Source organism: Poecilia formosa, unplaced genomic scaffold (genome assembly GCF_000485575.1).
Source record: "Poecilia formosa unplaced genomic scaffold, Poecilia_formosa-5.1.2 Scaffold35, whole genome shotgun sequence".
Lineage (NCBI taxonomy): Eukaryota > Metazoa > Chordata > Actinopteri > Cyprinodontiformes > Poeciliidae > Poecilia > Poecilia formosa.
Window position 1 is genome coordinate 2,029,882 of NW_006799974.1, and position 26,613 is coordinate 2,056,494.

The 26,613-nt window shown below is 38.0% G+C and overlaps 1 protein-coding gene across 4 annotated transcripts in view; it reads left to right on the top strand.

Annotated features, from left to right (window-relative positions):
- macrod1 (mono-ADP ribosylhydrolase 1) overlaps nucleotides 1-26,613 on the top strand; it is a 175,420-nt gene that overhangs the window by 140,795 nt on the left and 8,012 nt on the right. For all 4 annotated transcript variants that reach the window (XM_016670590.1, XM_016670589.1, XM_007550331.2 and 1 more), the window contains 3 exons: nucleotides 14,881-15,002; nucleotides 19,064-19,094; nucleotides 21,861-21,934. In XM_016670590.1, coding sequence (XP_016526076.1) covers nucleotides 14,881-15,002; nucleotides 19,064-19,094; nucleotides 21,861-21,934 — 227 coding nt within the window. The remainder of the gene's footprint in view (nucleotides 1-14,880; nucleotides 15,003-19,063; nucleotides 19,095-21,860; nucleotides 21,935-26,613) is intronic.

Sequence of the window (26,613 nt, forward strand, 5' to 3'; positions counted from 1 at the left end):
AATCATTACTCAGGCCGTTACCTTCTTACTTGGATAATTATACGTGTAGATAACGCAACATAATCTGTCCCTGTTTTATGCCACCATTCACAGAATAACTTAAAATGGTCAGAACTACTTTGAAGAAGCTTAACCTTCAGTGGAACAAGCTCAGTGTGAGTTTTTGGTAATGTTTTGCTGCCGTTTAGCCTGTGTGTGTGTTTATATTAAAACTTTATCACCTGAACATTGGAGCAAGTGCAGATGCAAACTTCTGTTTCCTGTTCTTTGACCCAAAGAAGTCAGATTACTCCGTGCAGTCTAATTTTAATCACTTTAATTATCAATGTACTTTTTTAAAATAGCAAGTTTAAAAAAATATTTGAGATAATAGTTAAATTTTTGAGTCCACCTCGCCTCATAAAAGTCGCTTTGTGATCTCGTCTGTCAGACAGCTTACATCCACAGAGAGGGAAAGTAGGAGAAAGAGAATTTCAGTGAGATTTTTAAGTTTTATAACGGCGCTGGATCTCTTCAACACGACATAAATCTGCCAAAATATAGCAGAAACCTTTCACTGCATTGCAGGTGTTGTGTGCTGGTGGCTCAGGCCAGCCGCCAATCTGGAGCAGAATGACATGCAAAACAGCTAAAACCACCTAAAACTAGCTGTAAACTAAATAAACAGGTTTAATAATCGGTATGTAGCTGACAGAGAGAGAGGATTTTAATTTGTTGTTTTTGAGTCGTTGCTGCGATGTTAGAGATTCTGCAGCAGAGGAACTCCTGCGTGACATACATTCATTGTGAGAGAAGATGTGCTCATGAATTTTCAACAATCGAAGTAAAATCTACGGCAGACTTGCTTAGATGATGACCACATTATGTAAAACACAGAGTCAGATGCGAAGTGTGATCTTGTGTCCTTGAGATGGCGGGATTAAAACTTCAGTGCCGCCGCACAGTGAGTCAACGGCTTTTTGATGAGAAACGCAGTAAAGATGCTATTCTGCGTCAAGGACCTGTACTGAAATTCTGCAGGAAGTACTGGCTGGACTGCACAAAGTTATTTTCTCTGATGAATCGTCTGCCTGATTGTTTGGGACATCTGGAAAATCATTTGTTCCCAGAGGAAAGGGTCAGCGTTAGCATGAATCCGGCGCGGCGGCAGCAGGGTAGCGTCCTGATAGAATCGAAGGCCACAGGAGCTAGTCAGGATCATTGACGGCACGGCCTGTAACATCCAGACACTGATGTATCTTTTTGATGAATTCATATTTTCTGATTCCTGAAACTTTTGAATTAAAATATTTTGTTTCCCACACTGCTGAGTGTGAATGTTTGCTTCTGCCTGCTGTGTGCGTCAGCGGAGTTCAAGGAGAGACTTTGGCTGCATCCAAACTGTACTTTCAAAGCAGGATAGAGTTTTAAAGATCGAGGGGATATTAAGATCAGAAATACTTAGGGTCAGAAGACCTTAAAGGACTTTAAATCGAATGAGTGTGTGCGTGGTAGTTCAGTGGAGAGGTGGGGTTTAATCGAGACAGGTGTGCCCCACCTGTAGACGCTGCAAAGATAAGCAGGTCAAGAGGATGGATGAGTGAAGATGGATGCTTTGTAAGAACTTTGGTTATTTTTGTCAGGAATTAGCAATTTTGTCTGATGATCTGATACATTTAAATGCGTGTTACATGGAAATATCAGTAAATATCCAGTTAATGACAGAGTTTTAAAGTCTTATAGACACTTTTTTTAGTCACATTTTAGTCTTATCCTTGTTTATTTCTATTTGACATTCATAATGTATTAAATATTCAGGCTTCTTAATTGTTAGTACATAAATAATGAGCTCTGTATTTGATTTATTGCAGCCATGCTGGAGTTGACATTTCATAGCTTTAGGCTATTTTATCCTGTAATGTGTATTAAGTTTTGTGGCGGACACTCAGACACGATGTAGACATCCAGCATGACACAGTGAATTAATAGCTGACATTCTCAAACAAATTGTTAGTTGTTTTTGATTCCATTTAAACATTTTTTTTTTACTTATTTTTATTAGGACACCACAGAAATATGCAAAAATAAAATCAAAGATGTTTACCCAGGCACCAAGCTGAGCTTCAGATCGTTAAAGGAGAGCAGCGTCACAGGGAAGGCATCAGGGTCATCAGCAGCGAACGTCCCATTACAGCATCCAAATGTTTATCTTAATTAACACGGCGGCTCCTCTGGAGGGATCGTCACTGCTGAGGAGCTGTGGTAATGATCTGCCGCTCACATGAGCCACCAACACATCAACACACACAGGCTTGTGCTCCAGCAAAGCCTTCTGTTTTATTAAGAGTCTACCAAAAAGAAAATCGAGTTGGATAAGAGTTTTTACACCACTGAGCTGGTGATTGTTCTTGGAGTGTGAAGAAGTCATTAAATCTCCTCTGTCAGTGCTCTGGATAATTATCTCAGATTTTATACAGTATAAAAGAGGCCACATAGCGTAGCTCTCTGATAATCTGTGCAACAGGAGATGTTTATGTCGAATACTCCTTATTAATACATCATAAACACACTTTTACTGGTGCTTTGTATTTCTTTTATGTGAGGAAGATTCATGCTCTCGGGCTAAGTGATTTCTCAGGGGATACACTCTTGTTCATTAATAAAAAGCTTGATGAACGGCTGTCACAAAACTCAGACACGTTTCCTTGAATCTGCCCCTGAAAACAGCTCTCTTATAGAACGCTCTGAAGCGTGTCTTCATCCAAACCCTTCTCGACTGAAGCGGACTCGTAGGCATCAGAGCATGTAGTTTTTTCATAAGTTGCCATAGCAATAAAGCTCCTTGTCTACTATCTAATGATTGCAGGAAGGGTGAAGCATACAGCTTCACAGATCAGAGCAGCAGGGAAAAGGCAAACACTTTGCTCAGCGAGGCCACCTGAAGATTTCCTGTATGGATCTGGGCATATCTGTTTCACACATGGAGTGATGTTTGCTTGTTTCCTTCCTTCAAGTGTGCATTTGCCGATAATGTCGGACAACAAAGGGGGGAGTTCTTGTCAGGTTTGTCTCCTGTGTTTTTGTTTTTTTTTGTTTGTTTTTTTTAGGAATCTCAGGTTTTAGAAGTTTTTTTTTTTTTTTTAAACTCCTAATAGGCTAATGAAGTATAATGCCTTGCAAGAGTATTCAAATCCACTTTCATTGGCATTGTATATTAGAAGCCAACACAAAGTAATACGTAGTTGTCGAGTGGAATGGAAACAATACATGATTCTCAAAATGTTTAACAAATAAACACATGAAATGTTTGTTTTTTTTGTCTCTAACATACAGCTCTTGAAAAAATTGAGAGGCCAATTAAAATGATCAGTTTCTCTGATTTTACCTTTCATAAGTAAAGTGAACATTGTTCTTTTATTCTGTGAACTACTGACAACATGTCTCCAAAGTTCCAAGCAAATATTTAGTATTTATTTGCAGAAAATGAGAAATGGTCAAAATAACGAAAAAGATGCAGTGCTTTCAGATCTTAAATAATGCAAAGAAAACAAATGTATGTGCATTTCGAAACAACAATGCTAATGTTTTAACTCAGAAATAAATATTTGGTGGAATAACCATCAATGGGGTTCAGTGCAGTGGTATCTTAGTTTCTCTAGAGCTGCATGTTGCCACAGTTTTTGTCAAATTATGCTCTACTTTGTGTTGGTCTATTCCATAAAATCTCATATTTCAGTCTACTGGTTCCCAGTTAGGAGCCATTTAGTTTATCTCAGGGTTTTGTAATATTTTTCTCAAACAGTAGTCAGGCAGAAATGAGGAAAAAGGCATAAAGTAACGTACAAGAGAGTGAAACTGAACCAAGAGGGAAATTTATTTTTAAATGTTAACTCCAGAGGAGGCTGTGATTGAAAAGTTTACATTTTACGGCTTTTACACCAGATATTAAAGGTTGATATAAGAAAATAACAGAATCTTTTTGTTTCTATTGCCAGAATCACTTTATAGCTGGTGGACAATAAAAAACAAAAAAAAAAAAACTTTTTTTAGTGCATGGAGTAAACACAGCCAGTCATGTGAGTCTCATGTTTAGACAGTTGTGAGAAAACTGGTGTTAGTTTTGCGTTTATTCTGCCTAATTCAATAAAAAACAGCAACTGAGCTTTAACATCAACTCTTTGTCTCTTTTCATCACATTTTGATATAATATTGCCCGTCTTATCATTATATATGGGTCGGTGCACTGTGTGGCTCTGTGCTATTTACAGCTGGATCTGCAGGTTCTTTGTTCATAAACGCTGACAGGTCTTTTTATATTACCTGCTGGTGTTAATGAGTCCTGTTTGAAATGTTGCAACATGAGTCCAGGAATCTGGAGCACAAACACTGACTGTTGTTTAAAATAGCAATTATGAACTCAGCTGGTGATATCAAGTCGACTGTTATCAGGGATATATAAACATGTTTATTGGTGTAATTACGTTTGCTTTCCCTTCACTGTTTTAGTTTAAAACATGGAGGTGCCAGAGATGTTTTTAGTGATGTAACGTCACGCCTCTCTTCTTCTCCTTTGACTCTTTTACCTTCACAGATCACCACAGTGAATTATCTGTCTCCATTTAAATATCGCAGATTTCTGATTATGGAAAAACAAACCAGATCTGCTCTGTTTTTATTGTTGCTTGCTGTGAATACTGTTTGTTTTTCATGTAATATGAGTTTATCTGATGTTACTACTGCCTTGTGTTCCTTCAGAAATTATAACTGGGATTGTTGTGTAGAAAGAAGTTTATTAGTGAGGAAAAGTTCACCAAGAAGTAAGATGCAAAAAAAAAAAGTTTAGACTCGACAAGCCCCAAACTCTGTAAACAAACAACTAAAACATTGTTTCTGTTTGTTGCACCGTCAAAAGTTTTGTCTGGATATTAATAAAACATTTATGTAATGTTGTGGGAAAAGGAAAACAAGAGAATTGAAACCAAATCACAAGTGATCAGTCTGATGCAAATCAGTTCAAGCTGGAATATATTTCAGTCTCGGATGGAAAAGTTTCTCAGGGGCAAACAAGCTGAATTTGTGTCAGATTTCTCATGTTGCAGTCACTCTGACAATTCCAGTTATAATCATCTGAAAGAAATTAGGAAACTCATATTTAATATCACTTTTAGCAAGTCCAAAAATCTCAAGTAATATAACCAAACAATTAAATCTGCACAAAATGTTTTAAAACATTTCATTAAATGCATAATAAAATAGGACACAGCCACATTCATTCCCACTTCAAATGGCTATAATGACACATAAAATGGCTTCAGGTCAACATGATGAGGATGTGGTTACTCAGCATGTTGGAGATTTTATCTGTTTGGTTCAAACTTTCAGACTTAAACAGCTTGTGAGTCTGGAAAGTGATTTTACGTCATTAAAATTACAAATCAGCTGTCCCACTTTATGGAAAGTCTTTGACACTTTCAGCATAACCAGACTGGTCCAAACAAGTTCACCCCGACAGCAAACCATAAAAGAAATCTCCAAATGCACTGAAATGGGACCTACAGCAAGACGCTGCTATGAAAGTTCATGTCTGTGCAGGCAGAAAGTTTTCCAGAGAGGAAGTTGACAAAAAAATTAGGACTTCTATAATAATATTGAAGAAATTGCACTTCTTCAATATTATTCTTTGGCCAGATGTAGATATCAATTAGACATCAACACAGACAACATGATGGCATAACTCCCACACAGGATTCACGGAAAAATCCCTCATATCAACTGTGAAGCATAAAGTCTGAGCTGTCGTGGTCAGAAGTTGCGTTGCTGCAGCAGAACCATGGCAACGCACCATCAACAAATCATCCGTTCATTTTTATTATGCATCGAGTAAAACATGAGACCGTCCGTAAAGATCAATTGAAGTTTAAACAGATTTGGATTTTTAACTCAAGTTGAAAAGAAAGTTTCAAATTGACCAGGAACCGGATGAAAATCAGGAGAAAGAAAATCCTGTGAGGAATGAGGCAAACTCTACAAACTTACACATTTTTGTTTATATTTTAACGTAACATCACTTTCTTTTCCAGAGGTAAATCAAATTTTAAAATATTCATCAACATCGGCAATTCTACAGAAGTAAATGGATATTTAATTTGATATCCTGCTTTATCTAAGTCGCCGTATGTTTCTGGGTTGTTATGAATTCTTGTTCCTAAACCTTCAGCTTGTGAAACCAAACTGAGGTTTAGATCGATTTTAAGAAAATGAAACACTAATTAATCAGTAATGACTTGCTAAACAGTGAAAGTGTGAGGTTTCATTAGATTTAAACTGACTGATGGGTAAAACCTGCGTCTATCACACAAATCTGTTAAAAATCTCCCAGTTTGTGTTTAAAGAGCTTTCAACATTTTTTATTTTTTTTTTTGTAGACTTAGCTCTGCTCCAGCACCAGGTACTAATGAGCTGGTTCTTCATCGCTCACTAAACATTGATTGTGGTTTTCTGGCAGAATTATTTTGTCAATACTCACAACTAAAATGATAATAATTCCAACATCAAATATTCCTGGAAAGCGAATTGGCGGATCGGACAGAGGAAGCCTTTCTGGCTTCGCCTGTCAGAGTCCAACTTGGAAATAAGACGAGTGGGTTTGTTTCAAGCCGTCCCAAACACTGTGATGAATCTTCCAGCCTAATGGCCTCCAGGTCTCAGAGGGTTGGATTAAAGAGCTTGTTCTGGGCCTCTCCTGCGCTCTGACGTCTCCGCCTGTCTGTGTGAGGGAGACAGTGCTGTAATAATGTGTGTATAAATTTTATTAACTGAAAGACTCATAATGTTTTTACATTATGAAAGAATGAAATGTGGCCCTTGAGAATCTCAACTTTTCCTGGGAAATCAGTTTTTATTATCTTTAGTCTTTCATATTTCCTGTTCTGATGCTCTGTTTTCATTACCTATCAGCCATATTCATCAAGAAATGAGATTTTATGCTTGAAATGTATCATTATGTGTGAAATAAATTGAATATGAGATTTTTATTACCTGACCTTAGTGGATAAGTGAGCGATGTCTGACCTTATGATTTAGTTCATCTTTATAAATGTGCTACTGTGGCTCTCTTTAACCTTTATTTCTGATTATAAACACATTGACGGATAACTTAAAAAAAAATTATTAGGTGACTGAAAAACTTTTTAAATTATTAAAATAATGCCTCTCTGTACCAGTGAATAATGCCTCTCTGTACCAGTGACCCTCGACAGAAATAACACGCATAATAGCAACTTGACAAGCAGTGCTGCAAGGCGGCAGGGTTGCCAATTATTTTCCAGTCAATATGGAGCGTAAAGCTGGCTAACTCTCGCAGTGTGTTGTGTTCCAGGTGAGCTGCTTCTCTCTGCCGCTCGCCAACCCGTTGTTGTCTCTACCACTCACTGGTTTGTTAGTTTCAGGTACTAATTTAAGCCGGACCTTACTGCCTGTTGCCAAACAGCAGAATAAATGTGTGTGTGCTTGAATCTGGTGATGCATTTTGGATCGAATGAAGATGAAAGAAAACCCTCAAGTGGCACTTGTAGCAAGAAAAGCAATTTGATTTCCAAAGTCGACCGCTGAAAGACGAGGAAAAGACAAAACAGGAATCCGACTTGATAGCACTACACTTCATATACTTTCGAGCAACTTTAGGGATTAAATTGTCTAATTAGAGCTTCACTACAGCAGACGTATTTCTGCATCCTCAGGTTTGAAGGTTGTTGCTGGTTTGGCTTTTCTTTTTTGCTTGATTGGTGGGTAATTTTATTTTAAATAAGTCTTGTGTCTTGCGTTGGATTCTTCTTATTAAAGAAATAGGTGCAATATTTTAGTTTTTTTTAAAGCAAATTTCACAAACCTTTGCTTTGTAATTTCCCTCAGCGTATTTTAACCACTCCTTCTTGCTAACATTTGTGTTTCTTTGGTGGATAGCTCCTCTAATTTTAACATAACACTGAAGCAGTGCCATTGAGTTGCTACTTTTGTCATATTTTTAAACCCCGGTATCATAGTAACAATGTTTTATCTAGTTATATATACATATTGTAGTGATGTTGCATGTTGTGGTTTATGTTCGGTTATTTTTGCATCACAGTTTCTCTGCTGAGTTTAGAAAACGTATTACATTTTCATCACTAAAGCCAACTCTGGCATCTAAACTGCTTATTTTAGTATTACTGCTTCTAACCATCTGCAAAAAGAGAAAAATAAGGCAACTGACCTCGATTATTATTTGATCAAAATGCAGCAGAAGTGGCGAGAAACCCACTCTCTTGGTGATTCCTAAAAGTCTTTATTAAAAATATGAATTAAAAAAGCAAGTAACACATATAAATGTTATAGGAAGTGATTAATGTTGTGATATATATATATATATATAAGAGAATCTGTCAGCTGTCAGTCAAAACAAACAAGGCTGGTTCAATGATCATCACTGATAATTCACCAAGTAATGAGTTTCCAACGTTATCTAAGCTGTTTAGACTTTAAAACTGTTTTGAGTTGAAATCAGGGGCACAATATTTATTTTAAGATCGATTCGAGTTAAATCCCTGAAACTTTTATCTAGCCGTGTATTTACACATTCATTTTCTCTCTGTATTGATTTTGCTGTTTGAATAAAAACCACAGCGCCGTTGTTTAAGCTGAAACAAGCTGAAAGTGAAGCCTCAGAGATGTTGTCTCTATCCGCGGCCAGCGCCATAGCAACACAGCGTCTCTACCTGGATACTGAGCGCCGCTGACCAAAGACTGAATGATGGGAAAGTGCTTCGCCCCTGCAGCACCTGGCTTTTATCCGTCAGCCTAAATGCTCACACATTTCTCACAGATGTAGTTTGTTAAAAAGGACAGGTGGTAGGAAATGTAGCTCCCACTAGTTTGGAGAAAGGCCGAATCCCGTTTTCTGGCTCGTTTCTTTTGAAAATAAAAAAATTCACAATAATATTTAATGTGTAACCTTAAATATTTTGGGTTTTTTGCTTTTCTCAAAAATGAGCAATCGTACCAATCATATAAAGAAGACCAGATAATGGTGACTGTGACTTTCTAACATTTTGTTTGGTATACAGTCTGGGTTTTTACCAGACAGAATATCATTAGCTGAAGCTACTTGAAATTTGAAAGCATATCATACTCCTTGCTTGTCCACCACACTTATCCATCGTCCACCTGCCAGCACAGAAAACATAATGGTGGTAAATTAGTGTTAATTTCCTGACACTCATTACCTCAAATTACGTCCATTATTGTATTTTTAAAGTAATTATTTATCCCACAAAAACAGGTTTTAATGACATCAATTTTTAAACTTTTTTATGACACTTCATCCACTAAGCATCAAACCCTTTTTCTAAATAATTCAGCAAATAATTATTTGAAAGGACTTACAGATTATAGACGGAGCATCAGACTTTCATCCCAAGACGGTTTGGTGACCAATAGTTATCTAAAAAGGACACTGTGAAAGAAACCACGATTTTACGTGCCGGTAACTCACTTTGATCTTACACTGTAAATTTGACTCCCTTCATCCCAAAGCACACATGCTATATTTGTGACAGGACAGGAAGTCTTACAAAATGAGTTGATTTCTTCACATTTGGAACCAATGTAGGACATTTTAGACATAATTCAGGTTGATAAAGGTTTGATGTTTTCTCTGAAACAAAACTCGCATTATTTTGATAAAATGTTAATCCCACTTTAAAGAGGTGAACTATTAATACTGGCTAACCTTTTGAATCAATTATAGTGAACTGCAGAGCCATGGAGCCCAGCGGTTCTGATCTGTTGAGTAAAGTATGACCAATCAGCATAACATCAGTTTTCTGATTTGTATTATTTATGATGCATCTTCTGTGCATCTCCAGCCCATCCCTTTCACATCTTAATCTGCTTTTCTAACTTTTGCCATGTTGTCTTTCAAACACAGCAAAACAGATCCAACAATATTTTGTTTTATGTGACAAATTATTGTCAGATCCCTCAAGAAACAAGCTTTGTACATTATGAAGAATTTACTACTCTGATGGTTTTAAGCTTTTGCCCTCAGACTTTCCGTCCTTCACAGATGTGTGTCTATAGAGGGGCTAAACTGGCATGAGTCACTTGGAGTGGGCTTGAAAATAACACCATTTACAGACATTATAGAGCAGAGCTATGGTTGATATAATTTTAGAGAGTGAACATAAACTGTTACAAGTCCTGATTTGACCGGACAGCCTTCTGGTCTTAAAGGTGGCAAAAACAGCTAGCTGATGACAATAAAACATTTCTGAAAGTGCGCTCTCTTGAGCATCACATAAACTTAACGCGTGAGAATCTTTTTCCACACCGCCATCTGGGAAGTTTTACACATACAGAAAAACATTTGGGAAAGGGAAAGGGCTTCAACAACTCAGCAGGTGATTGAATTAAGCATCTGCTTAGCTGCGTCCCAGATACACTTCAGTATCAGTCAGTAAATATCAGCAAATGCCTTTGATTGTTGTCAAAAAACATGACCTTAGAACAATCAACCAGAAGATAAAACAGCCCTGATAGTTTGTTAGAAAATGGAAAATGGGTTTTGTCATATAAGTCATATATTCCTTAATTCTTGTTGTGGATAATTGACAGTTATACCAAACTTATTAGACTCCAATGTATCAAATATCGAGGTTTAAATGGTTTTAACATGTTTTGTTGTTTGACCAAGATATCAAGCTGCAGATTGCAATAATAAAAAAAATCAACTGAATTTGTTTTAACACTTTACTCAACCCAGGTGTTGACTTTTGACATTAGAAGAGAGGTGGGCGGGTTCTGTTAAAACAAAAAAAGAGAGAAATATTTGTTTTTCTGTGGCTTATAGTTCATCTTTACATAGTTTGACATGTGTTGCACATTCGGTGAGCAGTTTGCACCCACACGTTTTGAGAAAGTGCTCCTTGTTTGCTGCTGATAAACGGATCAGGACGCATGACTTGACTGCACAACATTTTTACCTCTGAAATTTGAGAGAATTTGTTGGATTTTGGTTGTTGTTTTTTTTGGGGGGGGCGGTGTTTAATCAAACCGAACCCAGCACATTTTAACCTGTGAGTGTCTCAGTGCCACTGGTTGTTTAAAGGTTAAACAACCTTTCACTTTGAAAACGGGCAGCATTTCTATAGATGTCTGTGTTGTACTATAAGCCACTTCTGAGGTGAAAAAAGGGAATTAGGAAAGACGACGATATCGTCTACAACCTAAAAGGTGACTGATTGCTTGTAACATTCAGAAAACTTAAAATCTGAAAACATTCACGTTATTTTGTACATTTACACCACTGCTGCTCACTTCTTTCTCCCCAACTCCAACATCAGATTGTAATTATGTAGGCATGGTTAAAGTGAAGGGAAGCAGCAGAAAATCTCTCTTCTACATATTTCAGTACATGAAGTGGGTGAATGCCTTGCAATCTGCAGGTTGTTGGCTCGATTCTAACATCCTCCTGTCACATGTCGATGTGACCCTTGGGCACTTAACCCCAAGTGTATAAATGTGTATCAGTGGATAAGTGTGCGTGTGCGTGTGTGTGTTTGAGTGCTAATGTAAAGTGGTTTGAGTGGTCAGTGTGACAAGAAAAGCACTATATAAGTTAAGTCCATTTACCATAACTGCACTCCAGTAGTGCAGCTGTCAAAAAGATGCTTTAACACCATCTACCTCTGTCAGTCCATCTGTAATTTTTTTTCTAGTCCCACAACCTGATGTTTGGCTTCAAAAAGCCACTTCAAGCTAATGCTATACTTACTGGTTGCTGGGGAAGTCTGAGTGCTTGTATACAATCAATTGTTCAATGAACAAAAACTATTCAGTTCTGCATCATCAACCAAAGCTGTTTCAACAATACAGTGATTAAAAATTTACCTCCAAACTTCATCAGTTTATGCATCGGTTAGCCTCTTTAGGTCAAGGAGAGCAAAAGTAGCAGATAACTAGAGCTGAAAACATGCTGATTTGGAACTGGAGAAACAGAAATAATTATCTGTTTATTTATTATTATAAGTTTGTAGTACGTTTCCATGCATTTGTTTTTGTTTCTTGCACTTTAATATCACACTTGTATTTTTGTTGTGGAAAGCTCGTCTGATCTAATTCAAATTATGATGAGAAAAACATGCAGGAGGAAAGTTTGTAGAGAGTATTTACTGATTTATTTAAAAATACAGAACACATACAAAGTAAAACCCTCAGTAAAATGTTGTTTTAGAAGCACAATGACCTCCTGATTGATCAGGTTGCTAATTGAGATTATTAATTTAACCATGACATGAATGCTGCGTCCTTTGACCTCAGCCTGACGTTGTTCTTCTCCATGAAGCCAAATTTCTGCACTTTGATGATCATAGTCAAGCTGTCTTTAAACAGAAAAACACAGCTTTCACAAATCTCATCCACTTTCCTTGCATAGAGGATCTATTGGGATCGTTTAGTGTTGCCAATAAGCGCCTCTATGTCCATTTCCATATTTCTTATGGAAAAGTCTTTTTCCCTATAAAACTGCCCAATTTCTGTTCATAAAATGAAGCGGTTGCCCTCTGCTATTCTAAATGTTGCATCATCTCTCCATACATGCCAGTGCAGATGTGGTTTTATAGATTATTGTATCAGAAAAGTCAGTTTAAAAACTACTTGTTTGAATATCAGTGCAGTAGGTTTTCTGGACTTTAAAAATGCTGAACAGATGAAGTTTCTTTGATTAACGGCAGAATATTACCTGCAGTTACACAAGTGGAGGTAAGCAGTGTCTCATCTTTCAACCAAACAAATCAATCTTCTCGACTTGTCAGATTAAGTGAACAGGAACATGTTTTATTGGACATCAGTAATCAATTAGCTGATTGACTCCTCAGCTCAGGATCAAGAATGCTTAAAGAGAGTGCCCAGTAATTTAGGCAGGACATAGAGTTACATCTATGTCCACTGTTTGACATGAGGAACAATTTTCCTCATAGAAAGCATCTTAATTTATGATTTGACTGAACAGGGATGAGTGGAGCGATCACTCCCAGGTCAATTCTAATATAATCAACCTGGGACAAAGAAAATTGCATCCTGGTTAAACCTCTGCATATGAACTCCAACTTTTTATTAGTTTATCACAAAGTCAAATAATATTGACATCATACAAGCCTCTCTCGCTTCCTGTCAATATCCACTGTTTAGGAGGAGATTCCTGCAAGCCTCCAGGTAAATCAGAAAAAAAATAACCTTTCCTCTAGTTTCCTTTATCTCCTACTGGACAGGGTAATAAGTTTCAGCCTGACTGATTGTGTTGCTGCTTATTTCTCCTGGGCTGTGAAGATCAGAAATCTTTAATCTCCAAATAGGAAGATGATTTATTTGTTTTAGGCAAAGAAAACACTCGCGCGAGCAGCAAAAATATTTTTTCCGGAGGCTCCAAGTGTCGGACATGATCTGTGGTCAAATGCAACAATTATTTTTGCCGTAAAGCGTGGAAAGAAAAATCCTTTTGTGAGGTGAAAAATACTCTTGCTTGTCCACATTTCTTTCTGTATGTATGTAGTTTCTTCTTCTAAGAGAGTGGGTCCGGCTTGGTCTTATGACAGCAGCGGGTTTCACACTGTGAGCGGCCTGCTGAGTCTCATCACAATGTGTGGCGCCGGCTGCGTTCATGTGTTAAACCACATCTGCACGGCTGTCCTGCTCAGCGTGGAGCAGAGAGTCTCTGCTGCACTCCCACCCACCGCCAACCTCCCCGGTTCACCTCGATTTAGTTACTCTGCACTTAATCTGAACCTCAAATTAGGGGGAAAAAATCATCTTAGAGACCTGAGAGGAAACTCGCTAAAGAGATTACCTCAATGCAGTTAGTGGAGCGACGCCTACATGACATCACAACCTGCTGAAGACGGAGAGACAGAGAAAACACATCGCTTATTTTACCACATCTACAGCTTTTTTCTGATAAATTTTAATTTTAGAAAGTGCACGCCTCCAAACAGTTTCACCTTATTTACTCAGACACTTGTAGTTTATTCTAATGATGAACAAAATGGAATGTTTATCAGTTTTAAAACTCTTTATTTTGTGTTTTTGTGATTTAAAGCACTCTGAACTGCCTTGCTTCTGGAATGTGCAATACGAATAAACTTAATGGATTGATTTCAATATTGATGTCGATGGTGACAGCCTCGTTTTTTCAGCCCTCTGTGTAAGTTTTAATAACAACAAGGCATTGAAGGCAATTATAATCCATCCAACTTTTGAAATACATTACCAAAATACATGGTGTCACCTTAGATATAATATTGTAGTAAATAAGACAAGCTGGCCTTTCAGATTGTGATATTGCATCATAAAGTGAAGCTTTATTTGCCGTCCATTTCTAGTTACAATCAGACTTGAACACAATTTAATCAGTGAGTTGATAATAAAATACTTTTACCAAATTTATCTGTGTCTGATAGGATTTGTTTTACTGTCTGAAACATTTAGGTCTTAAATAAAGTGAATATTGTTTCACAGTCATGCACACACTTGTGTTACACTTTGATGAGATCTGCCCCTTTGCACATCAGGTTAACTGCAGATAACAAACTAAGATTAATTGTAAAATTGTTTTTTCAAGTGAGGAAATAAGGCTGAGTTTTTATAAACTCTGAATGCCCTGCATGTCAGAGTTAAATTTAATAGAAACAACATTAAACGCGTTTCTTCTTTAGGGACCGGAGAGAAGATGAGTTTCCACAGAAAACATGTCATTTTGGATTTTGGGTGCATTCATCAAACAATGGAGACTTTCTTTTCTTTTTTCTCCTCAGGATTATTAACAGATAACAGGAAAGCAGCATCTTCACACCTCTGTTTCTGTCTCTGCAGATGTGATCCACACCGTGGGGCCGATTGCCCAGGGAGGGGTTGGCGAGAGGGAGAGGAGAGCTCTGAGGTCGTGCTACTGGAACAGCCTGCAGACTGCCACCGAAAATGCTGCTCGATCTGTGGTGAGAACATCTGGATGAGATGAATCTGACAGGGAGCAGCCAGGGAGGGAGACAGGAACGATGACAGACGAGGTTAAAATACAGAAAGCCCAGAAATCTGTAAGAGACCAACAGAGGACAATAGAACTAAATTACAGGGTTTACTTTGTGGTGAGAATCTGTAGCTGCAGGAAAACCAGAGGTAAAGAGAAAAAGATTGATCATATGTAGTCTTTTCAAAGGAAACTCTGTTCATGCTGAGGCAGAGAGAGGAAAGCGAAAAGGGAGTAGGAGTGTTGTATTGTTAGGTTATATAGAACACGCCGGATTGCAGGTTTCACAGAGAACAAAGTCAGAGAAAAACAAGAAACATGAAATAAAAGCAGAGGTGTGGAGGTTAGGAATAAAACCCAACACGCCATTTATCAGCGGCTGCTGCGTCGTTTCATTTCTGACAAACCCACAGACAGATGCAACAGTCATCCCTGCACATCCACAAAACGGCAAGTCATATGTTTCTGTTTGGCCTCGAGGGAGTCGTGAGTCACATCTGCCGTCGCTGTGTGTTAAAGCTCAGCAGTCAGGTTAAATGATCTGAGCAGGACGGGGGGAGAGCGTCCTGGCATCTGCCGGCGCTGCCGCATCTGACAGCAGGTTGAGAAGCTGCCAAACGTGAAGTTTTCTGGCAGCCTGACTCGCATCGCGGGCTGCGGGTTCGCATGGTTCTGCTAAACATGGATCTTATTGACTTATAGTTCCAGTGCTGCACATGAATTATCCTAATGAACATCTTGGTTCTGTTAGACGTGTTTAGGTTCACCCGCAGTCATCTTGGTCATTTTAACTCAAGTAGGATTACACTTATTTCTCCTTAAAATGCTGAGAGTTAAACTCTTTAATGTTGGTTTTTATTGCCGTGTATGCAAGGAGTGGCCTTATGCACTTATTTATTAATTATAGGCATAATTTAGATGTTTTTTTGATTGGAATATTTAAAAATGATTAAAACAGTAACTGTGTTCATAAGTTTGAGGCCTTTCTGGATGATCTGTGAGACAAATTGTTTTATTTTGCCTTCTTTGACTATTCAGTGAGTGTTTCAAAGATGCATTCTTGGCACGCATTTAGTTTTCTCAGCTTTCAGCTTCCTCCATTTGAGCTGAGGTCATCTTAATTACAATATGTCTGTGGGGTCACATAATTGTTGTATACTCAGGCTCCTGCCGCTTCAGGCAGTCTGCCATGCTTCTTCCAAAGATGTCTGTGTGTAATTATTTTCTAATATACTCTGCTTTTAGAAACAGTTTCCACTTTCACATTTACAGCTCTCTGGAGTTCCTATCAGCAGTCAGTATCCAACCTGCAGCCAGGAATCAATCAGTCAAAGCACTTTTGCATAAAACGAGAACAAAACAATGAATGAAAAACGTCAGAGAAAATAAACAACGCAACAAAATAAACTAAATATTGGTTTGACGGACTCAGGAAAAAATGTCTTGCTGATAACGAGGACGCACTAGAAATGGACTTATTTTGACTGAATTTCTAAGCATAGACTATAACATCCCGATTAGTGTTAACATTAAGCGTGTGCAGTAAATAAAAAAGTACAACCAGACAGAATAGAAGTCAAATTAAAACCTAAATCAAAGTCAAACTGGAATAAAAGTTCATTCATTTTGACAACAAAGCAAAACGACAACCTGGACCAAACCTCTAACTTTTATTTAAGACCCCCTGTTTATGGGAAGCTGGACTTTTCAAAAACAATTTACTGTACTATATTAGATTATAATATTAGATAATTTGTGAATAATAATCTGTACCAATGACATTACTGACCAGAGTGAAAGAGGCTTTATTTCATCCCTCAGCAGAGAATTAGCTGCATGTGCTGAATGAGACAGCCCTGACTGATGAAGAATAAATGTTTTACAAGTTTTAAATGAAGGATTTTTTTTATTATCATTCATTTAAAGCTTTTCTGATTAAATTATGAAACTGAATACGTTAATCAGGTGCTTGAATGCATTCCAGGATAAAGAAAAGCTTTTCTTTGAACATTGAAAAACAAATTAGTCGTGTAACTTAGCTGTTTCTGAGCACCTTCAGCCTTCGTCTCAGTTATAATAAGGAAGCAACAGAATCGAGCTCAGATTGATGCTTCTTGTTAAATTAGAGATTGCTCCATTTTAATATTAAAGGTTACAAACAATTGTTAATAAGCAAAATCCTCACTGGTTGTTTCAGACCTTTAACTTTATCTAGAACACATCAACTATTTTGGATCTATTAAAAAGAAAAGTGAGTTTAAAATCTTGTTTTTTTGCTCTATACGTTTCCTTATAATTAATATGGTTGGAGACATGAAACACAGGATGATGGATTAAATACATAAGCAGCTTTATCACATTGTTCAATGTGAGCCTGAGGATTAGATTCTGCTAGATGAATAACAAAATAAACTCTGGACCCTCGACGCTACTTACAAGAGTGTTATTATACGATAATAACACAAACATGATGGATGTAACATGGGTTGCCGCTTGCAGAGAAGCCTGATAAAACTGCAGACTGACAAACAGTGCAGTAGTGGTGTTATATAGAAAACCACATGAGAGGTTTTTCATCTCGAGCAAAATGAGACATTGGTGAACAGAGTTGTTTACTCTGAAATAATGTTTTTGTTTTGAAAAAAAGAACAGCAGGTGTCAGACGCCTGCAGCCTTTTTTTTTTTTTAGGAACTTGCAGTTTTTATTTCACAGTTACAGCCACGTACACGTGGAGGTGTGTGCATATGTGTGTGTGTGCTTGTTTAGCTGTCCTATGTTTGACAATTTGTGGCATATTTACCAACCGTCTGAAGACTGATGGGCCTTATGGAGACCAAAGCCTGGTCCTAATGTGGTAGACCCCATTGTTTCAGGGTTAGCCTATAGAAATGAATGAAAAACGAATGGATGTCAGTGCAAAGTTATTGTGAAGATAGATTATTGTGACTGTGTCTGGAAACTGAATGCATCGAAATGGAAAGCTGTTGTAAAATCTGCCTTCTTGGAAATGCAAGATTATTAGACCAGAGACCGCTGATTTGAATGATCTAAATTCATTTCACAACTGGTTTTACTCCATATTAGTGATTTGCAGGCCTCCTTATGTGGGCATTAAATTCATTTTCCAATTCATAGTGACTGAAAAAGGATTTGTTAATGAAGTAACATTGTTCTCACTTTCCCAGAATAGTATGAAAGGTCAAAATTACAAGATGCTACAGCTAATCTCTGTTTATTAGAGTTTTCTAAAGTATTACAGAATTTAAAACAGAAAACCATTTGAATTGTTCTGAGAATGAACCAACATATGAGTCTTTTCCTTATTCTGAAACAGCAGATTTTAACAACTGGTTTAAAGTATAGATTATAAAACTGTGCCAAACTGTTTAAGTAGTTCAGATGAATAGAGAGAGTATCCACTCATATATAAAGGATTTAATGTCTGGGTAAAAGTAGATTTTTTTCATGGTAGTTTAAATGGAAAAATATAAAATTAGCTCTAATAATTAGTCATATTAGGATAACTATGAACATATCTACAAATGGGAGTTTTCAGATGTTACTCTGTTTTTCTAGTAGATGATAAAAAGTTCATGCTTGAATAGTTTTATGTTGAAATGCAAGATTTTTTTCTACTTCTCATAGACATACATCACAAATTGAATTATTTATGAACAAGATGCAGCAGTCGTGTGTCACAAGCTGTGCTTTAAAGGTAAATAAGCTTGGTAAATAATGTAGGATTCTCCAGTCCAGGTCAGATGAAGCTAATTGGTGACCTGAGGTGATATAGCTGCCAAAAATAAAGGAACAAACTGTGGCGCTTCCCTTTGCAGCTCCACCAATATGATGCAGTTAATAAAAACCAGATTAGGTAGATGGTTTATGTGAAAATGTTTAAAAAGCTGATATTTAAAAAAAAAAAATGAAGGATCTTTTTTTCAGTAAAATGTGTAGCATAGTTTTCTGACATGAGCTGAAATGGAAACGTGTCTCTGATTAAATCCTCTGCCTCCTTTTCTCCGCAGGCTTTTCCGTGCATCTCCACTGGAATCTACGGTCAGTATCCGTTTCCTCCCCAGACCACAGCAACGCATCAACGTTCGTCTGTGTGAACGCGTTCCGTTACCGTCTCCGTTTACCCAGAGTGCCGAGCCTCTCGTCTCCTCTAACCCCGAGGTGGTTTACAGATTAACGCCTGGGATTATAGCTGGCAGATTATGATAGATTAGTTCTGAGATTGTGTCAGAGTGACTGTAATCCCTTTCACGCTGGCAGAAGAGGGAGTTTGGGGTAGTGCTTAAACACAGCCTGGGGTGTCGGTGCTATGAGCTCCGGTTGACACCTCTCTGCCGCGGCTGGAATACAAACAGGTCCAGATTAATTTGGTTTTTAATTCGTCTCTTCTTCTCCGCTGCACCTGTTTCGCCTCACCACTTCGTCTCTTTCCTGATTAGACTTCTGGGCTGCTTGGAAAGCGTAGAGCTGCAGGGGTTAGAGCTCCCCCTGCAGGAACGTTACAGCGACTACAAAGAATGCGTGAGAAAGATGTTAGCTAAGCGGTAAACCAGAGCAGAAAATCCAAAAATGTTTTCTGTTCAGTTTTTAAAGACGGTGTCAGAGCTTGGAAACAGTTGTCTACACAGATTGTATTTATTTCACTATCCCACCAAACAGATGACTGCAGTATCACCCTTTTATTATTTTACCACTCTTCCTAACAACAAGTGGCACTTTTGAAAGCTTCATAATTTATCTCAAATGATCTCCGATCCGACAACCAGCCATGGAAAAAGGGAGAGAGCTTTAATAATGTCACCTGGCAACATCAAAAACTCAGAGATGTTATTGGTGGATTCAGAGGAAAAGCTTGGCATTGTTCTGTATTTATACGAGTTGAAAAAGAAATGCGTTATTATGATTAATATGCCTTTATTATTAAGAGAGATCTGCTACAAAACAAATATATGTGATTTGAAGCAAAAGGTAAGAAGGTGACTGTCCAAGTGGACATTTCTATCCGTCTCCATGTCTGAAAAGATATTAAGTCAAGAGCAGCATGAAGGAGGACAGTGATGGACTCAATTTCCACATCCAGTAATAAAATGTAAAACAAAATGCCAGATGATTTTCTGTCTTCTCAGCTACAGATTAGCTTCATTCACAAAAGGCAATAAATCACTCTAATCTATGAAAAGACAAAGTTGCAGAATTCATGTGCCGCTACACCTGGAATGAAAAATTAAACGTATTGCTAAAAAAGAAATCTTATGAAGTCTTTCAAAGATTCATAATGATGTCTAATTTATAACTGGAGTTCAGTTTCATTTTCTGCAACAGTTTTGATTTTTGGCATTGTTTGCCATTTGATAATGTCAAGAACTTCTTCGGGGTTTAATTACAGCTCAAGTTGTGCTACAATATCGGCCGTAAGCTCAGCTCTTAAAGTCTGCAGCACGTGAACTCGTGTTATTCACATCTGATTTTTATTTATGCTGAATATCAGAGTTTTTACAGGTTTTTATTTTAAATGAGATTAAAAACAGAGCTAACTACAGTTTATGGCGTTGGTTTTAGCACCGGTACATGTTTGGTGGAAAAAAGAAAGCGGAAAGGAAAAATAACTGAAATCTAGTCCGTAGCACAGCTACATCTTACAGGAACTTAGAAAGCTGCTGTTTTAAACTCTGTTTCTGAACCATTTGATTGAGTTCGTATCAGAAGTTATCTATTAGGACTGTTTCTCCAGTCAGTCATGCTAAGAACTCCAAGGTGAGAAAAGCTCCAATGAAGTCACCCTGCTCTCGACTTTAGAAGTATTTGACTTCAATATTAATCTTGAACAGTGATCAGATTGAATAAACTCCCCACCTGGAAACTTCTTCACCTGTCAGATGATTAAAAAATGATGATAAATACTGGCAGCTTTTCTGCCGTCAGACACCCACAAACGAACGGGAGCTGAAAAGGAAAGTCGATCCGACCCACTGAAATAAATCTCCTGTGTGATGCAACAAATATATCTTTAGATAAATTCTCTATCTTTTAAAACCATAATAAAAGTCTGACCTTTACTGCTCCAAAGCATCCATGTTTGAAAGGTTTGTTTTTTTTTAATAGAAATCTGTTTTCACATTTCTCTTTTTGAAGAAGAAACTTGTTTAAAAAATATTCATCAGGATGAAAAATAGTTCAAACAAAATCTGAACGCAATCAAACGGAAGGTGAAGTGAGGAAATATCAGGATGAAATAAGTTACAGGCCTCCCATTAAAGCCTAAAAGTCCTCAAGTTTCCAGCCTGATGCTCATCACTCTTCAGTCAATCAAACAGCAGCAGTGAAACAGAGCAGGAGTCTATGTTTTAACTATGGTACTGGATAAAAAGTGGATCATTTTCATGCTAATTGATTACTAAAATAGTCGTTTTGCAGCTTTACGACTAATTAAACTCTTAATTCCGATTCAGTTCCCACAGATGGAGTAAAACTATATTTTTAGTCATATTAAATTTGTTTGTTTGGCCAGAAAATGAACATTTTGAAGCTTTTTTTTTTTTTACTGGTAAAAGGTCTCAGCTGCTGAATATTTGTGGCAGTCCTGCTCCGTCTGTCTCCTCTCAACCAACAAGTGTGTTGTGTCTGCATCTCTCCGGATTAGGCGAGGCGAGGTGAGACGAAGTGAGGAAACGGCGCACAGAGTCTCAGAGTAGTGGGGAGAAAAACATATCTGTCTCCAGAAAAAAACACAACATCAGCCAAGTGCAACGACACAGATCTGTTTCTGCACCTGTTCTCTCACATTTTTGATATTGTGTGTTTGCGCAGGATATCCACCTGAACAGGCGGTGCACGAGGCGCTAGCAGCCGTGAGGGAGTTTCTTGATGCGCATCATGACAAGGTTGGTCTATACTCGTGTGCGTGTGTGTGTGTGTGCGTGAGTGTGTGGGTGTGTGTGCGTGAGTGTGTGGGTGTGTGTGTATGTGTGTGAGTGTGTGTTCCTGCATGATTGGCAATTTTTCCCTGCCATTTCCTCCAGGTATTATTTCTTTCACAGCTGTTGTTTTTTTGTTTTCTTGTAAGTGCGAGAGGGTACATCGAAAAAACACCCAGCGACGCGCGCACACACAGCCTCCCAGTTAAACGCACACGCCTAAGTTGTGGCTCTCGTGCTCATGGCCAAGTCTGCGTTTTAATTGGCTCCTTGCGGGACCAGGCCCGACTTGCACAGAAAAAAAACACACACACATATGCACACACGCATTTTCCCCCTGGAGAAAAAACAAGCAGAGAAAAGACAAAATGATGGAATAGATGACTGGAGGGGGGGAGAGAGAAGGATGCGATCGGAGACAATCGGAAACTTTCCGATCGGTCGTTTCTGAATTCTCCACCTGTCAGGTCTGAAGCCCCGCCCCCTTACAGGCGCTTGGTGTCAGGGGTTATTATTAGCTCTCTCATCTCCAGAGGCTCTGTCGCAACACCAGCGGACCGATGCCGTCAGCCTGTGCGAGCAAAACAAATCAAACATGTACATCACGCAACTGAGCCCAAAAGAGCCTCACATGTTTGGCTGTAAAACCAGAAAACTAACTCAACAGGGCACTTTTTTTTTTTTTTTTTTTTTTTGGTATTCCACCCAAAAGTTCCTCTGCTGTGGGTTTTTAAAGTAAATAATTTAAAAAATGACTTTATTTGCATACATTTGAAGTTTTGAGTGTGCACAAGAGGAAAATGAGCGATTCTTCTTTAATTAAGCCCCCCTCTGTTTTAGATGTTTTACATGGAGTTTTGTTGGGCCTGGTTTGGCTCGCACTGCTGTTGTGTGGTAAATGAATTAGAAAATTACAGACACAGTAAGACACAAAATGGACTCGAGACACGAGGCAACGTGCCAACACGCCACATCAAGCGCAATAAATTTATTTATGAAACGGCAGCAAAATAATTTTAAGAGAGTAAGACTCATGAGTTTTGTAGTCGTTTTATGATCCAAATTAGTTCCAGGCGGTCAGAAAGGTTCAGCTGAAGTTTTTGTTTTGCTGCTACACTGAGGAAAACATTTTTCCTCTCAAAGCCTGAAGCCAGTGTGAGGACTTTTCATTCTCAAAGTGGATTGTTTCTCAGTAATTGGTCATCACTAGCTGTAGAAATGAACTCAGACTTACCCAAAACCTTAAACCTCTGATGGTGATCTAAAGTAAAGAACCAACGTCCAGGATTTACGTAGCTGGTGAATGGAGTCGAGACCTTCACACAAAAGAAAAAAGAAAAAAAAACACATCCATACCTCCTTCTGTCTTTTTTTTCGTCCATCCATCCAATGTTATTGATCAGGTTTGTTTGATTCTAATATGAATTTGTATTTAGCATCAATCAAACTGAGGATTACAGGGTAAAAACACCAACATAGACACTGTGGTCAAGGTTTATGTTTATTTTCTCCCGACACATCAAAAGAAACCTAAGCTACACTAATTCTGTTCAGCAACACCTACTCAAGAGAAAAAAAGACATTTTAGAAATAATGAATTGCTTGTTTAAGTCTATTCTATTCTCAATTTGTATATTTATGACTTCTAATACCCACAGGTAACATAAGTGGGAAATAAGAAGTGAGAAGGTTTCTAAATCAGGACTGGATTTGATATTTTGTCTTCTACTCTGGACCTGTTGTCTATGTTTCTAGAGCAATAGTTGAACTGTTGACATGAGGAAACACTGACACAGTAAAACTGTAGTATTTTTACTCAGTAGTTTTGTACTGTGAGTGTTTCTTACCATCTCATGCCGACTTTTAACAGCAGAACCACAGAGACGAGACAGAAAAAGAAAAAGACGTCTCATGTGATATTCAGTGAATTTGAATATTGCTGAAACATTCATTTATCTCAGTTACTCAATTCACTAAGTGATTAATTACACACCCACTGATGTTGTCAAGCTTTCATTTCTGTCAGTTAATGTAGTTGTCTGTCTATAGTCAATAAAAACATGGTATTTAAAATTTGAATATTGCATCAGAACAATATAAACATTTTTGATACAGCATAATGTAAAGAGTGTTTAACTGCTGAAGGTTATTTTTTTAAAAAGTATTGAATGTTTTGATTTGCTAAGAACCCACCAGGTTTCTGGTTTGGTCCTCATCGTAATTCAAAAGGCGGTCGAGGTTCAGCTTTTTCTCTTTGGTGTTTCCACTGAGGGGGAATGAACTTAGTGCGCGCTGCGTCCACCAGACTTTCTTACAATAACCAGCTAAATGCTTCCACTTCCAAGCTGCTCTTGGCTGGGAAGGATGTGCTGAATGCTAATTGAATGTTGATGTTTTCACTTTCAGAAGAAAGTATTCACAAGTTTTTGCGCCGTGTTTCCATTAAAGATGAGCAGTCACGAGGGAGTCATTACATTTCGTTGATGTTGTTGTTAGCAGCAGCATCTGCAGGCTCTCTGCTGTAGCGTTATCAAAATTAGTTCCCCACTTTTTTTTACTGTTTCCTGCTGTGAGCAGAAGCACCCTAATGTGCAGGTTAGATTTTTAAACCTCAGCCCGAGGGATGTAGTTACCACACATTTCCATACCTTCCCTTCGACTCTATGCAAATCTTTGGTGAGTGATGGTAATTGTGTAGCAAGCCTGGACTGAAAACCAAAGGCTGTGGGCGAGCCAGCTGCTGAGAGGGATCCGTCTCTTAAACTCCCTCAACTGGGAGGAAACAGCCCGGCTATAAATCGGGATGAGATGCTGGAAACAGACAAAGTATAACTCCTGTACAAATATTAAAGTGGTGATAATGTTAATCAGAGTGAGAGCAGCTTTGGGCCCTGCAAGGAGCTGCAGTAACTTTAATCACCGGCTTTAATCTGAATATCTGCGTTCTATCATGCAAAAATCTGAAGTTGTACTCTGCACCAATCATTCAAAATGCATGACCATATTACATCAAAAAACTATTTTCCATTGACGAAGGTGCTTTACGCAGAGTAAGTTATAAATCAAAATATTCCAATAAAAGTCAAGATGTCCTGTTCAACTAGAAATACAAACAGGGAGAAACAAATGAGCCTCAGGCAGGAAAATGATAAACGGTCAGAGCTGCTGCCACTGGCAAAGTTAGTCTATTCTACATGCTTTACGTCTTGTTCTCAATTATCCTAGTTTACAGTTGACCCCAACCAATTTGGGTTTGGTTTTTGCTGATTCACCTATTCACAGGTTTTTTCTGTGGAGCAAAATGCATCATGGGAAGCCGAAATGCTTCAACTGCGCCCTCACACTGCTGGCCCTTTGTCGTTTCAGCCAATAAAGCTTAAAACAGGCACTTTACTTAAATAAAGTGTTTTTCTTACCTCAGCTTATCATAAAGATCCCAAACACTTCTCTAATTGAATTTATAAAAATAATCAAACTTATTAAATTTGTATTTTTTTTTGTGTGCAAAGGCTATTTTTTTATGGCGCTAGTAGCTGGAAACCTGGCATACATTTGATGATCAGCTAATTATGGAGCAGAATTGAATTATCTCCTGTTTCTTAAAAGACACGACTGTCAGACACCGCTCTTTGAGTTAAGGCTTTGATAACTTTAGTTCCCCATCTGGTCGTTTTCTTATATTGTAAACAGACAACATACATGCTGGCCAAATGCAAGGACGGGCAGAAAATGGAGAGAAAATGAGTGAAGAAGCCAAAGTTCAAAGATAACCTTAAAGGGTTAGCATTATATATATATATATATTCCAGACACATAGTTCCAATTTGTAGCACGATCAAGTAACTATGTTACCTTCAGTTGTTATAGAAATACGGTAGATATCAAACATTCAATAGAAATTTGACTTTGCAATTTGAGGACTTGAAATTGGGCTTCTGTCTCTTTAAGAAGCTCCTGCTGCTTTGAGCACGTCATCGCAACAATGCTCCTACATTATGCCGTTTATAACCTCACAGTTTCTGCAGGTTCACTAATATCTGCTGCTGCTAGTCTGAAGGAACTGTGTGAGAAGATATGGAGGAGGAGCTTTGTGGAAATAGGTGATGCTATGTGAGCAGAGCACAGACGGTATGTGTAATACAACCATTTGGGAGGCATTTATTCACCCCAAAATGGCCGCCACAGGAGATCCAAGGATGTCTCAAACATGTATGAAAGAATAAAATAACAGTCCTGGTATATTTTTGATGAGGGAATAACATTATAAAATAATAGAAAGCTCAAAAAAGTTGATTTTAAATAATGTTCCCCCTTTAAAAAGCCCCTTAGACAGAACTATTGGTAGGACCACTTAAGGAGATCAAAAGAAACTCTGTCTCCTTGGAAACAAAGAATAAAGTGCAGGTTTGCAACTTTTTCACAGTAACGTAAAAGCTGATAATACATATGCAAGCCTGAAATGACGTATTACAGCTGGAATAAAAAGCATGAAGCATAAAATAACCAAACCCAGCAGCAGAGCTGAAATCCACCTGAAAGCTGTATTGTTGCTTTGTGTCGTTCTCACGGCTTAACACTGATGGAAACGCACTAAAAATGCAGCTTTTCTTCTGGATTCGCACTCTCACAATGGGAGTACCATTAAA